Genomic DNA, 16,308 nt, shown 5'->3' with positions numbered 1-16,308 from the left:
CAAATGCATTATGGAGTCTTTTAAGTTTAACATTTGTATCGGATTATTCCTTTTAGGTTTTTTTAGTTTTAAATTAGTCTTTTATGTTATAAAAAGTATATATATTTTAAGTCATAAGTATTTAACATCATTACTCTCTTTCTATAAAATTTAATTAAAAAGCGTCTATAGAAATGTTTATTATTGGCAGGTCTATAATCATCTCTCAAAATTAAGGATGTATTATTCAATGTTTCTTCGGAAGTAATAATTTGATTTTTTTTTTTTTTTAACTCAGGTCACGAAGTTAAAATTTTTTTTGGTTACAATCAATTATAGTTTTTTTCAAGGAATGAGACAATCAATTATAGTGATTATTGATGTCATTTTAATTAATAATATTTATTTTAATGGTAAAAAAGGATATATTATTTAATAAATATAAGTACGAGTAGTACTAAAAATACACCCTACAAGAGCGAAAAACATCGATTTACACATACAAAAACACCTAATGAAAAATACAAACCATTCAAAAAAGAGCTAAGGATCTCATTTCTTTCTAGCCAAAAAACATTGTCAAGAAATACGTTTAATAACATCAACAGCCTGGTCTACCTTTGGAACCACTCCGGAAAAAATTAAGTCGTTTCAAAGCTTCAAATTGACCATAAGGTTATATGCCATATCAAAAAGGGACTCAATATGGTGTTGTTCGGGTTTGTGAACCCTTCAATATGGAGTTCTTATGGTTTCTGAGATCACACCTTCAGCGCCACCACCTGACTCAATGTGATAACGAATTAAATCAGGATCGTCGAAGCCTGAGGAAGGAACGACATGACGAAAAACCATAAGAACCCTTCATCGATCAATATCACCGTGAAGGTTGAAGGAGATATTTTTTCTACGATTCCAAGAACGAAAGGCAAAATAAAACAAAGCCTATTAAGAAAAAGGATGAAACTCCCTAAAACCCCAACCTTTGGGCATAGCAGGAATGAGGAATCGACGTCCTAAGATTGGCATGGGATGATCCTCGAAGAAGTATCCATATACGTGAGCACTATCAGGCGCGTCGCTTCAATGAAATGAATCATGGGATCGACAAGTGTCAAAACTACTGCAAAGGGGATCAACAATCAAATGATGCATCAACCCCATACTTCAATTCAAACTCTTCAATTGCTAGCTAGGCACTCGCCGACACTTTAAGGTTGCTAGAATATAGTCCAAATTGAACATTAAATCATCAAGTATTACAAATGAATAGAGTTGGTGATTATTTTGGAGCGCCTCTTGCAGCACTTTCTACAGTCAAAAAAATATTTGCAGGTTGCTTAGGCAGGTGATTGTTAGTACAGTAGGATTAAGTCTTTTGAATAAGCAAAAATATATAAATATAAAACATAGTATAAAATTCAAACTAGTTGGAATATAAATAAGAAATTTAAATCCACTTATTTCAAATTTCATTGTAGACATATCAATTTCATAACCATTTGATCCCCTGCAATTTTATTACAAAAACATCACAACCAATACACTTCAACCTCTACTATGAATCCACCACAATAAATTACTCAATGAATTTCCATTATCAAAACCACTTAACTTCCTTATCTTCTCCAAAGCACAATCCTTATCATAAATTCCCTGCAAAGCATACAAAAAACCCTTCCAACCTTCTCCAATGCCATCCTCTTCCAAAGTAGACAAGCCCCACTCAACAAGTTGCTTCACATAATCAACATCAGAAAAAAGCACTTCTGTAATAGGCAACAATGGTAAAACTTGTATGCCAAGTAAACATTGTTTAGCACCTGAATGACCAAACCATAGATTAATTTCTCTCTTATTAGACCACAAAATTCCCATCATCCTATTCTCTTTCGTAAATTCTTCTTCGTACAAATACCCTCCTTCTCTTATATGCCACCAATTTTGAGCAGCTTGAATTTCCAAAGCTAAAAGTGTTGATCCAATTGAAACAACATTTGCATCACCATAAGCCAAACCAATTAATGTAGCAGCATAGTATGCATTAATAGCTTCACTCGTTCCCTTCTGATATCTTCCATCTGCAAACTCCTTTAATCCTCCGGCCCAAGAATGTAGCTTGTAAAGATCAAAACACCGTAAACGCGTGTAATTAGGGTTTGAACATGTGTTCAAGTTCATAAAATCTTCCATAAGTGAATATGCTTGAGGCTTATACTTTCTACCCCAGTCGGGATCGAGCTTAACCATAACAGCAATGCCATAAAGGAAATATCCCAAATGATGAAGTTGAGCATTAAAAAATTCAGAACCAAAACAATCATTGGAATCAGCAGCACAGTCTTGTTGTTTGGTGACAATTCCTCCCCATTTCTGATCATACAGAAATCCATTTTCTTTGAAAGTTCCATCGAGCCACAGTTCAATAGTGTCTTTCAAAAACTTCTTGATCTTAACCTTTGGAACCATATCAAAGAAAAAAACTTCTTCAGCTATCAATGCTAGCCTAGCTGCTCTTGCAATCAATTTTCCATAAAAGTACGAGGATGTTGTTGTTATTAAAGATGAATTTAGACCGTCAACATCACTCAAAAGCGATGAAACGATTTCTTTATGGTGTTCTTCCTTCACGCCATTTGTAGAATGCCATGTTACAGAAACATGATCGGTTTTCAAAAGCCATGAATCGCCAACAATACCAACAAGATCACCATCAATGCTTTTATACTTAAAACAAGTCAATACCGTAACATCACAATCGATATCATACAAAAGGCGAAGATGGAGAGGGTGAGCCAACATTAGCAAATCACCACACCCTTCCTTCTTCCACTTATACTCGACAGAAAACGGTTTTCCAAAAACAACATTACCTGATAGAGGGTAACAAGTACTGAACTTGTCAAGAACAGCTTCATTTTTTGAATCAGAATCCGGCAACAAAGCAATCCTAATAACACCACAAAATGCTTCAGAAGTGATCTCAGAAACACCATGATTCAACATGATAGGTGAAGAAGCATACAAAATCCATGTTTGTCCATTGTTAAGCTGAAAAGTGTGTTTTCTTAGGGAATCATTAGACGAAGACGAGAGAATTGCATGGATTGTTGTTATTATTGAAAGAGGTGTTGGTTTTGTTACAGATAAAGTCAAAAATGGACTTCCCCTAACAAGATAAAACCGTAAATTCGAAGAAGGAATGTCCAAAGTAACACTAAGATCACTGTAAGAAGAGATTTTATGATTGAAATGGGATGAAGAGTTGGTTTTTTCAATAGAGGAGATAGTTATATCAGGTTGGAAGAGTTGAGATATGACTGTAGAGTTGGAAGAGATAGATGGATATGAAAGAGAAAGTGATGAGTTCGACGATTTGACGAGATAAGGATGAATGTATTCATGTTGGTCACCATTTTTGAGAACAAAGTTTTGGAAGAAAGAGTTTGTAGGGAGGGGTGTAGATAGAAGATTTGGAGAGAAGAAATTGGAGGGTTCGGGGAGGAGAGTAGAATTAGCCTCTGGGAATTGAAAATGTTTGTTCTTTTTGTTGCTACTAGTAGACATCGTAGCTTGATTGTAGGGTTTAGAAAATGATGAAACTTATGGATTCATTGCAGTTTGTGATGTGTAAAATTTATAGTGTTTAGAATAGAAGGTGTAGGGTTTTGCTCTGTCAACTAGAAGTATTAAACCGTTATGGTTTGGAAAATCTAAGGTTTAACATCAACTAGTATTGTAAACCGTCATGGTTAAGAAAATGATGCACTAGTAGTATTAAACCGTTATGGTTTGGAAATTGCAGGGTTTAACATTAATCCTTGGTTTTTACTTTTTTTTTGACAAAACCTTTGGTTTTTACTTAAAAAGTAAAACATTAACCTTTGGTTTCCTCTCAGAAAAAAAAACTTAGGAAACAAAAAAAAAAAAAATAACTTTTACATTGAAATGAATATTTTACACTTTTAAGAGGTTGCCGACATAAGTTCTAAAATGATTTTACTATATTTAATTTCTTAACAAATATACTTATTAGCATTTTTTTCAAAAAATAAAGAATGAACTTGGGTTTTGGATGTGTAATTTATTGGAAAGTTGTTTTTGGTTTGATATAATGATGATACTCTCTACGTCCCTCATTATAAGACTACTTTTAAAAAAAGTTTTGTTCTTAAGGCTATTCACAAATTTCTAGATGCAATTATTCTTATTGCTACTACAAAATTTTTTGAAATATGAAAAATCAACATTAATTATATTTGTACAAAAAGGGCAATTTAGTAATAGTAATATATTTTTCAAACAAATTTATTACTCCAACAACTTTTCTTAATGCTTATGATTTTTGTAAATTATTCTTATCAAAAGGGATGAAGGGAGTATATGATGTTGGGGATGAATTGAAATACAAAGATATCCTTATTTCTTAATTTTGTTAGGTCTGCAGCAATTTAACCTAATATTTTCCCGCTCATTTGCTGTATTAGGTTAGCAGTAATTTAACCTAACAAATTCCATCTAAAAAATGCATCGCACCAATTTCATTCCTATCCTCTTGCCTTTTTTTTGTACACTTATTTAATAGTAAAAAAAAAATGCATCGCACCAGTTTCATTCCCATCATGTTGGCTATATCCTTATTTGTATGTCAATTCCTTTACAATAAACCTGTGCGGAGCACGGGTCAAATATCTAGTTGTTATTAGAAGTAATTAATGGAAAACGAAAAGGTAAGTTAAATAAATATGAAAAGAATATTAGGTTATTATTGCTTCAATTGCTTCAGCTCTAAAATCAATTATCCTTAAAACATTTGTTACAGAATAAAAATAAAAATATAGATAAAAGTAAAATTTGAAGGTGAGAAAAATACAGGAAAAGAGGTTAAATTGTGTTGGTTTATTAAAAACTTTTTCTATGTGTTTGCAAAACTGGTCAGAGTCTGAAGCTGAAAATAGAGCTTTGTTCAGAGTATAAATGCAGCGGATAAAATAAAACACACAGTCACACACACACACACACACACACACAGAGAGAGAGAGAGAGAGAGAGAGAGAGAGAGAGAGAGAGAGAGAGAGAGAGAGAGAGAGAGGACACATAGCAATTTATACTAGTTCGTAGTTCCTCTCATAAATTGAGAGTAGTCTAGTCCATTTGCACTTTTAAAGGATTTTCACTATAATCATTTAAGATTACAAATGTTCAAGCATACAAGCAAGAGACTTTTATTGTTCAATCATACAAGAAATAGACTTCCTCTTCTCAATCATAACTGAAAGTCTGAAAGAGACTTTTTCTTTTCTTTTCTAATTTTATCTTTTTTTTTCTAATATTTTTTTAAAAGACCAAAATTTTTGATGTTTTTCCCTCTTTATTGTTTTTTTCCCTACTTTTTTTGTGTGTAGGCTGTAACACCCCGTTTTCCCAACATGTAAAATAATATATAAAGATCAGAGTATTCAACTTAAAACAGGATGTCACACTTCTTACATAAATTTCAAATAGGATAAAGTCACTATTTATTCAAACAGCACCTGTCAATATTTCAATTATTTTGAAGCGAAAAATAAAACATCTTAATTAATTCATCATAATGGCACTATGGCCTCAACATCATTCAACTTATTAAAATCTAAATCAAAGGTTCTTCAACATAATTCATAATCAAAACATAGTTCATGATAGAATAACATTGTTCATGGCAAATACGTAACACATGGAAAACAAGCAATATCCCCATCCCGTTACGTATCAGAGCAACCTAAGACGACACGGCGGAGACTACTCAAGACTGCAACTATTCTTGGTCACCTGCAAGTTACCCATGTAAGGCAACATTTCCAAGCAGAAGGAGTGTGATTTCACATTCAATAATAATAAGCATATAATTCATCAGCAGAATTTAACAACATAAATAACACTTATTTAACTATGTTACTTCTTCATAATACTCTCCTTAATTTATTGATAACTTGACAACAACGACAATAGATCAACTACGACATCCACAACTTCGACTAGACATCAAGGACAATGCAACAACAACTCTTTAACTTCGACAATGCAACAACAACTAAGACATCATGCATGTGGTACCAATCAGGGCATCAAGCCCCCAACATATTTGAGCGTAAAAAGGCTCCAGGGCATCAAGCCCCCAACATATTTGAGCAAAAGCTTCAGGGCATCAAGCCCCCAACATATTTGAGCGTAAAAAGGCTCCAGGGCATCAAGCCCTCAACTTTGAATGAGTATGCATGGACTCAACATCTTACATCTTAAACATCTTGAACATCATGAACATCTTATATGACTCCAATAATTTGGACGACATCTTACAACTTTACAACTTAGACCGACATTTACAACTTTATGACATTAATGGTCAGCAACAGCAAAACAGCAACATATGTAGCAAATAACAGCTCTTATACATATATAATCATTAAAGAATGAATCGCATCAACATAATCATCATAAGTAATACTTAAGGTGCATATTTAACAACATCACATTACTATTAATATTAATCATCTTAATTCAGGTCTTCTGGAAGCTTCTAACATCATAAATAACTTTCGTTCCATCCCCAAGGTCGTCTCATGACTACACGTGCGAAAGGTTTGCAAGGCAACAATTCAAGGCAGCCTACCACTAGTTAGACTCATCACAGCATAGGTTAAATACTCTTAAACACCTTAATTAAACTCATAGTACACAAGCTTTGAAGTTTGGAGACAATCCATAAGTTTTGGTTTAACTTAGAAATAGTTATGCTAAATTTTCATAAAGTTTTACTAAGACCCACTTGGAGTATTTTCATCATAAATCAAAATATAAAAATCATTTTTGAGCCAAACCAAGACCAATAGAAAGCTAACACAATTATCTAAAACTTTCATGTTTACACCTAAGGCCAATTCAAAACAGAAATGTGTGAAAAAGACACAAGAACTTAAAAAAATCGAAGTCCTGACAGCAAGCAAACGAAGGCACAACAAAGCAGTCACCCATGAGGGGCTGCCTTGCTGCGCTCAGGCGCTGGCAAGCTGCGCCCAGGCTTGGGCAGGCAGTAGCCAGTGACATGCGGGGTAGCTCTGTGCAGTCCTGGTTTTTTTCCCGGTTTCACCGTTTCGTCCGTAAAAACCTAACCATTACCCCGATTCCAGTTCCGTTTTCGCCTACGCGTTATATTTGACAAATCCTATCATACTTTACTGAAAAATCATATTTTCAAATCTCCAAAACAGCTTATCCCAGAATCACTTATTTCCCAAAAACACTTAAAATCACTTTTTCTCAAAATTTCAATTTTCATCAACTCAACCCCAAAACTGGTTCTAATCATTGTACTATGAAAGTTCTAAGGTCTGAACACTGTTTTCCTACATCAACTCAACAGGTTTCCATCATCTAATCAACAATTTACAACTTCTAACCCTAATTCCCAAATTCTCACAAACTAAACCTACAACATGTTAGATGCAATTGCAGAATCACAAACTTAATATTACTGAAAGATCGTCTCACCCTTACCTTAGAAAGTAAAAATAGCAGCACTTCTAGGTCTTCTCCTATTCTCTTGACTTTTTCTCCCTTTTTCACCAAAAACTGATCGAACGCGTTCTATGTCTTTCTAACCTAACTTCTCTTATTTATAACCCTTCACTAATTTATCTTATTCCTCTTTCTACCACTAAACTTTCTAAATTCACAAAATAACCTCACAACTTAATATTTATTTTATTTTCGAATATTATTTTATTAAACAATAAAATAAGTCACAACGTCTCATAAATTTCTCTAAAATCATATAAATCACATAAATCTCATATAAATAACGACAATCATATAATTATGATCTAAAACTCATTAAAATAATTAAATAATCGAAACGGGCGTTACAACTCTCCCTAACTTATAGAATTTTCGTCCTCGAAAATTTACCTCAGATCAGCTGATCCTCATCCGTTGTCTGAGTACCAGATAAAGCAAACACCTTCCCACTAGCCTGAGCCTTCTTAGGTTTCTTGCATTGTGAACCCATGTGTCCTTCTTCATTGCAATTAAAACACACCACATCATCATGCTTACATTCCGTAATAGTATATCCCTTCTTACCACAACGGAAACACCATTTCACCTCTTCAGTACAAGCATTACTCTTATGGCCTTTCTCACCACAAGTGTAGCAAACAACCTCATCAGTAGTATCTTTCTTTCCAGGTATCCTCTCATCATTCCCTCTTTGACTACCTTGATCAGCATGGGCAATGTAAGGCTTATGACGATTCTGTTGGTTCTTACTCTTCCGCTCATTCCTGATCTTGTAATGGGTTTTAGTATCTTCTTCATAAATTCTGCAACTGCTCACCAGCTCAAAAAAGTTACGGATCTTCTGATATCCAATGGCCCGTTTAATCTCAGGACGCAAACCATTCTCAAACTTAATACACTTAGAAAATTCAGCAGTCTCAGCAGTGTAGTGTGGATAAAACTTAGCCAATTCCACAAACTTAGCAGCATACTTAGTCACCGACATTTCACCTTGCTTCAACTCAAGAAACTCAATCTCTTTCTTCCGCGAACATCTTCCGGAAAGTATCTGTTCAGGAACTCCCTCCTAAACACAGCCCAAGTAATAGCTCCATCTCCGTTCTCTAGGATTGGTTGAACACTCAACCACCAATCATCAGCTTCCTCAGCTAACATGTGTGTGCCAAAGCACCATCTGAACTTCACTGCATTGCATAACCCGAAAAATTCTTTCAACTTCTTTGAGCCACTCCATCAGGATCATACCTTCCCTTGAAAGTAGGTGGACGATTCCTCAGAAAAGTTTCCAGCATCCTAACTCTATCATTAGCACCAACATTAGGTTGATGTCCCACAGCTTGAGCTACAGCTTCCAACACAGCAGCAATAGCAGCATCATTTCTTCCAGCCATCTTAGTTCTCTACACAACACACAACAATCAAAATAACATAATAATGGTATTCCAACTGTTAGACGACACTACTCGACTCAACTACTTGGCCGGATGGACCGGCCTGCTCTGATACCAATTGTAACACCCAGTTTTCCCAACATAAAAATTTCATAATAAAAATCAGAGTTACTCAGTCATAACGGAATGTCACATTCTTTTCTTAAAATCATAAACTGAATACATAAATATTTATCCTTCAAAATCCAACAACGTAATTATTTTAAACTTCGCAGCGGAATAGTTTCAACAACTTAAACATAATCTTTGGCACAAGGGCCTCAACATAAAATCTCATAATATCTTGGTTCAACAATAGCTCTTGGAAAATTCATAAGGTAATACGTAAGGAACAGAAAACAATGACAAAATTCCCATCCCGTTACGTATGACATTAATGGTCAACAATAGCAAAACAACAACATATGCAGCAAATAACAGCTCTTATACATCATATAATCATTAAAGAATGAATCGCATCAACATAATCATCACAAGTAATACTTAAGGTGCATATTTAACAACATAACATTACTATTAATATTAATCATCTTAATTCAGGTCTTCTGGACAGCTTCTAACATCATAAATAACTTTCGTTCCTACCCCAAGGTCGTCTCATGACTACATGTGTGAAAGGTTCGCAAGGCAACAATTCAAGGCAGCCTACCACTAGTTAGACTCATCACAGCATAGGTTAAATACTCTTAAGCACCTTAATTAAACTAATAGTACACAAGCTTTGAAGTTTGGAGACAATCCATAAGTTTTGGTTTAACTTAGAAATAGTTATGCTGAATTTTCATAAAGTTTTAACTTAGACCCACTTGGAGTATTTTCATCATAACTCAAAATATAAAAAATTATTTTTGAGCTAAACCAAGACAATTAGAAAGCTAACACAATTATCTAAAACTTTCATGTTTACACCTAAGACCAATTCAAAACAGAAATGTGTGAAAAAGACAAAAGAACTCAAAAAAATCGAAGTCCTGACAGCACGCAAACGAAGGCACAACAAAGCCGTCACCCATGAAGGGCTGCCTTGCTGCGCTCAGGCGCTGGCAAGCTGCGCCCAGGCGTGGGCAGGCAGTAGCCAGTGACCTGCGTGGTAGCTCTGTGCAGTCCTGGTTTTTTCCCGGTTTCACCGTTTCGTCCGTAAAAACCTAACCGTTACCCCGATTCCAATTCCGTTTTTGCCTACGCGTTCTATCCGACAAATCCTATCATATTTTACTGAAAAATCATATTTTCAAATCTCCAAAATAGCTTATCCCAGAATCACTTATTTCCCAAAAACACTTAAAATCACTTTTTCTCAAAATATCAATTTTCATCAACTCAACCCCAAAACTGGTTCTAATCATTGTACTATGAAAGTTCTAAGGTCTGAACACTGTTTTCCTACATCAATTCAACAGGTTTCCATCATCTAATCAACAATTTAAAACTTCTAACCCTAATTCTCAAATTCTCACTAACTAAACCTACAACATGTTAGATGCAATTTCAGAATCACGAACTTAATATTACTGAAAGATCGTCTCACTCTTACCTTAGAAAGTAGAAATCGCAGCACTTCTAGGTCTTCTCCTCTTCTCTTGACTTTTTCTCCCTTTTTCACCAAAAACTGATCGTACGCGTTCTATGTCTTTCTAACCTAACTTCTCTTATTTATAACCCTTCATCTAATTTATCTTATTCCTCTTTCTACCACTAAACTTTCTAAATTCACAAAATAACCCCACAACTTAATATTTATTTTATTTTCGAATCTTATTTTATTAAACAATAAAATAAGTCACAACGTCTCATAAATTTCTCTAAAATCATATAAATCACATAAATCTCATATAAATAATGCCAATCATATAAATATGATCTAAAACTCATTAAAATAATTAAATAATCGAAATGGGTTACAACTCTCCCCAACTTATAGAATTTTCGTCCTCAAAAATTTACCTCAGATCAGACGATCCTCATCCTCTGTCTGAGTACCAGATAAAGCAAACACCTTCCCACTAGCCTGAGCCTTCTTAGGTTTCTTGCATTGTGAACCCATGTGTCCTTCTTCATTGCAATTAAAACACACCACATCATCATGCTTACATTCTGTCTGAAAATAATCATTAAAATAATCGAAACGGGCGTTACAAATTCCGCACCGATCAATACCAGTTTTCATATCAAAATTCGGGGCAGAGATGAAAATAATCAGAAAAATCAACTTATATTATTCAAACTTCACATTCATTCAAAATCATCACAATCAACAACAACATAACATAAATCATCAATTGAATTGCAATTCAAAACCCTATCTTCTTTTCAAACCCTAACTTCTCTAATCATCAAAATAAAACAACAACAAACATGTTAAACTCTATTTCAGAACCATATACTTATAATTAAAGAAGGTTAGCCTCACCCTTACCTTAGATTGATTAGCAGCAAGGTCTACAGACTTCTCCTTCTCTGACTCTTCTCTTTTCTTCTCTCTAAACCTTGTTTTCTCCAAGTCCTTGTTTTTGCATATATTCATCTTTCAACCTAATCTCTCCTCTATTTATATTACTAATTACTCTTCTTAAATCTGATTAGACCCAATAACTCTCGTCTTTCTATTTTAGCCCCCAAATCTACTTATTCTAATAATTATATTTCTCTACTAAATATATTCTTCCACTAAATATATTTCTCCACTAAATATATACTTCCACTAAATATATTTGTCCACTAAATAATAAAATAGGGGCTACTAATAAATATCAACACATAATAATAAAAATATCACTTATCAAACATATTAATTAAATTATAAAAAGACTCATAACTCAATCAAATAAATAAATAATAAAATAAAGCCACTCAATAAAATATCAACATATCACATAATTAAATAAATCATATAATTCGACTCTATCTCAAAAAAAAAAATAATTAAATAACAAGGAGGGCGTTACAACTCTCCCCAACTCAAAAGAATTTCGTCCTCGAAATTCATAGCACAGGAGAAAATGAATTTAATTATTGCCTAAATATCTTAAACTTAACAAAATAGAAGCTTCAAACAATACACAAACCACATTAAAGTTAGTCAGTTAAACATGATCACATAATAAAACATAACCATTAATTAGAAAACACAACGACAGTATTCAACCGTCACACGACACAACGACTCATCTACTTGGCCGGACGGACCGACCTGCTCTGATACCAATTGTAACACCCCGTTTTCCCAACATGTAAAATAATACATAAAGATCAGAGTATTCAACTTAAAACAGAATGTCACACTTCTTACATAAATTTCAAATAGGATAAAGTCACTATTTATTCAAACAGCACCTGTCAATATTTCAATTACTTTGCTACGGAAAATAAAACATCTTAATTAATTCATCATAATGGCACTATGACCTCAACATCATTCAACTTATTAAAATCTAAATCAAAGGTTCTTCAACATAATTCATAATCAAAACATAGTTCATGATAAAATAACATTGTTCATGGCAAATACGTAACACATGGAAAACAAGCAATATCTCTATCCTGTTACGTATCAGAGCAACCTAAGACGACACGGCGGAGACTACTCAAGACTGCAACTATTCTTGGTCACCTGCAAGTTACCCAAGTAAGGCAACATTTCCAAGCAGAAGGAGTGAGATTTCACATTCAATAATAATAAGCATATAATTCATCAGCAGAATTTAACAACATAAATAACACTTATTTAACTATGTTACTTCTTCATAATACTTCTTAATTCAACTCCTTAATTTATTGATAACTTGACAACAATGACAATAGATCAACTACGACATCCACAACTTCGACTAGACATCAAGGACGATGCAACAACAACTCTTTAACTTCGACAATGCAACAACCACTAAGACATCATGCATGTGGTACCATTCAGGGCATAAGCCCTCGTCTCTATTGAGCATAAAAGGCTCCCAGGGTTTGAGCCCTCGTCACTTTTGAGCACAAGGCTCCAGGGCTTGAGCCCTCATCGCTATTGAACACAAGGCTCCAGGGCTTGAGCCCTCGTCGCTATTGAGCAAAATGCTCCAGGGCTTAAGCCCTCATCGTTTGAATGTATAGACTCAACCACTTGACATCTTAACATCCTAACATCTTAACAACTCAACAACTTGACATCTTAACATCTTAACAACTCAACAACTAAGACATCAACAATTCATCATATAACATAGTATTCAAACATCAACAATTCATCATGCATCTTTGTAAAAACATAATAAATTTTACATAACATATTTTCATGTCAAACCAAGGCTACTGGAAAGATATCGCGATTATCAACAACTTTCATGTTTATATCAAAGACCAATTCAAAACAGAAACATATGAACAAAACGCAAAAACATGAAATAGAGAATGATGTCACTGTGCAATTTTGCTGTGACCTACATGCAGTAATTTGACCATAACTCAAGTTCTATAAATCGTTTTGACGTCGTACCAATGGCATTAGAAAGCTAACATCCATACCTACAAGTTTTGTGTTTACACCTAAGACCAATTCCGCACCGATCAATACCAGTTTTCATATCAAAATTCGGGAAAAGTTGTGCTGAAATTCATAAAAATTCACTGTGACCTACGCGCTGTAATTTGACCATAACTCAAGTTCTATAAATCATTTTGAAGTGAAACCAACGGCATTAGAAAGCTAACATCCATATCTACAACTTATTTGTTTACACCTAAGACCAATTCTGCACCGATCAATACCAATTTTCATATCAAAATTCGGGGCAGAGATGAAAATAATCTGAAAAATCAACTTATATTAGTCAAACTTCACATTCATTCAAAATCATCACAATCAACAACAACATAACATAAATCATCAATTGAATTGCAATTCAAAACCCTATCTTCTTTTCAAACCCTAACTTCTCTAATCATCAAAATAAAACAACAACAAACATGTTAAACCCTATTTCAGAACCATATACTTATGATTAAAGAAGGTTAGTCCCACCCTTACCTTAGATTGATTAGCAGCAAGGTCTACAGACTTCTCCTTCTCAGACTCTTCTCTAAATCTCTAAACCTTGTTTTCTCCAAATCCTTATTTTTGCATATATTCATCTTTCAACCTAATCTCTCCTCTATTTATATTACTAATTACTCTTCTTAAATCTGATTAGGCCCAATAACTCTCTTCTTTCTATTTCAGCCCCCAAATCTACTTATTCTAATAATTATATTTCTCCACTAAATATATTCTTCCACTAAATAATAAAATAGGGGCTACTAATAAATATCAACACATAATAATAAAAATATCACTTATCAAACATATTAATTAAATTATAAAAAGACTCTAAACTCAATCAAATAAATAAATAATAAAATAAAGCCACTCAATAAAATATCAACATATCACATAATTAAATAAATCATATAATTCGACTCTATCTCAAGAAAAATAATTAAATAACAAGGAGGGCATTACATAGACCCATATTTTTTATATGGTTTGTGATGAGTCATTAATTAGTCTATTTTAATGCATTATTTAGTTTAGTTTTATTAAGATTTGATTTTATTTTATTGCATATTTATTTCCTTTTTAAATCTTTTACTACAAATTGCTTTTTATTTTATTTTAGGAACGAATATATGGTGGATGGTGTCTTGGAGCAAAAGAAAGAGGACTAGAGCAAATACAGTGCGAAAATACGAAGATACGAGACAAAAATATGTCTCTACCAAGTCAGAAGCTTGGCACGGCCTGTGCCAACATGTGGCACGGCCGTGCCACCCTCCAGGATACTCTTTTGCTGCTTTTCTTCAAGCCCAAGTTACCCTGTTACAGCTTTACTGATTTGCCCTTATAGTTGCTTAGATTTTAAGTCAATTGTAAAGCTATAAATAGAGTAGCATTCCATCATAAACATTCACCTTTTTTAGAATATTTCAATACAATTATTTTAATAAAGATTCTTTTCCTTTCTTTACTTTCTCGCAATTTATTTTATTGTCTTCTCTATTCTTCCCCCATGTCTACAATGAACATGAGTGAGTAGACTTCTTTGTCTTGGGATTGTTGGGAAAGTCTGATGACATAATCCTAACGAACCAAGCTTTAACCCTAATTTTATGTAACCGTAATTTCTAATTTAGATTCACCGTTTTAACATGGATTAACCATTATCAAACTGTAGAAGCGAAAGTTGAGGGTTTGATAATTGTTAATCCATTATCCCAAACATCAATTCATAATGCGAAAGCGGAGCTTTGATGTTGGAACATGTGAATCTAGACAATAATTGCAAAGGCAGGGAAATAGTCTTTGCAATTATTGAGACACAAGTAGTTTCAATCCTTATAAGCATCTTCTAGTAATCAAGTCAGCGAAATACGCTTGATTACTAGAAGTAAACTCTCACCGGACTTTCATCTGAAAGGTGAGGGGCTAAAGGGAAACCGGTCTTTAGAAATTAAGGTGTAAACCAAGAAATTAGAAGTTAAAGTCTTTTCTTGTGAAAGATTTGTTATTATGACGAACCAATAATCCCAAGGCTCTTTTATATTATTGTTATTTACCTTCAGCAACAAAACCTCCTCTTTATAGACTTTCTTCCCCTCTAATCATTCTTTTAAAGTTAATTAGATTGAACAACTCCCTAGCGGAATGATACTCTCTTACTACTATTACTTCGATAGACCGTGCACTTGCGGTTTGGCTCTATCAAGTTTTTGGCACCGTTGCCGGGGAGTTAACTAATTTACTTAACTTTTCTTTAGTGATTAGATTTCTCTCTTCTTCTTTTTCTTTTATTTTTCTTTTCATTTTTATTTTTCTGTTATCACTAACTTCTTGGGTTCTCAACCTTTTATGCGAAGAACAAGAAATCGAGCGGTATTCATACCCGAGATCGAAAGGTTCTTACATAGAAGGAGGAGAGCGGCACAAAATAATATTGCCATGGCTAATCGCACTCTCAAAGACTATGCAACGCCGTCTACGGCTGAGCCACAAGCTATTATTGTGTACCCAACGGTTGATGATGACAATTTTGAAATTAAGCCTGCCCTATTTAAACTGGTGCAGCAAAACCAATTTTCGGGATCCCCCACCGAGGATCCCAATCTTCACATCTCTGTTTTCCTACGAATTAGTGGAACCATGAAGGAGAACCAAGAGGCCGTAAGACTTCATCTCTTTCCCTTTTCCTTAAGGGATAGAGCTAGCGCTTGGTTCCATTCCCTCGAAGTCGGTTCCATTACTTCATGGGATCAAATGAGGCAAGCATTCCTTGTCTGATTCTTTCCCCCATCCAAAACTGCT

At 34.1% G+C, this 16,308-nt stretch overlaps 1 protein-coding gene and 1 long non-coding RNA gene across 2 annotated transcripts; both read right to left on the bottom strand.

The window, feature by feature from the left end:
- Positions 1-1,527: 1,527 nt before the first annotated feature.
- Positions 1,528-3,696, bottom strand: LOC146928947 (glucan endo-1,3-beta-D-glucosidase-like). Its single transcript, XM_085708202.1, has one exon. It carries the CDS (start codon positions 3,544-3,546, stop codon positions 1,528-1,530), a length of 2,019 nt encoding a protein of 672 aa, XP_085564328.1. The 5' UTR covers positions 3,547-3,696.
- A 1,785-nt stretch (positions 3,697-5,481) lies between these two features.
- Positions 5,482-11,467, bottom strand: LOC146928946 (uncharacterized). The gene is made up of 2 exons (XR_015008227.1): positions 11,404-11,467; positions 5,482-5,790 (listed from the first exon to the last, which is right to left on the bottom strand). It is a non-coding gene; the product is annotated as an uncharacterized LOC146928946 (long non-coding RNA).
- Between the last annotated feature and the right edge of the window lie 4,841 nt (positions 11,468-16,308).

The sequence above is a fragment of the Medicago sativa genome, chromosome 4 (genome assembly GCF_051527215.1).
Source record: "Medicago sativa cultivar Bolivia chromosome 4, Bolivia_mono, whole genome shotgun sequence".
NCBI lineage: Eukaryota > Viridiplantae > Streptophyta > Magnoliopsida > Fabales > Fabaceae > Medicago > Medicago sativa.
The sequence above is the reverse complement of the archived record's forward strand: the minus strand, read 5'-3'. Positions and strand labels throughout refer to the sequence as shown.

Excerpts from the sequence above, each read along its gene's own strand:
- LOC146928947 (XM_085708202.1), bottom strand. The coding sequence starts at position 3,546 with ATGTCTACTAGTAGCAACAAAAAGAACAAACATTTTCAATTCCCAGAG.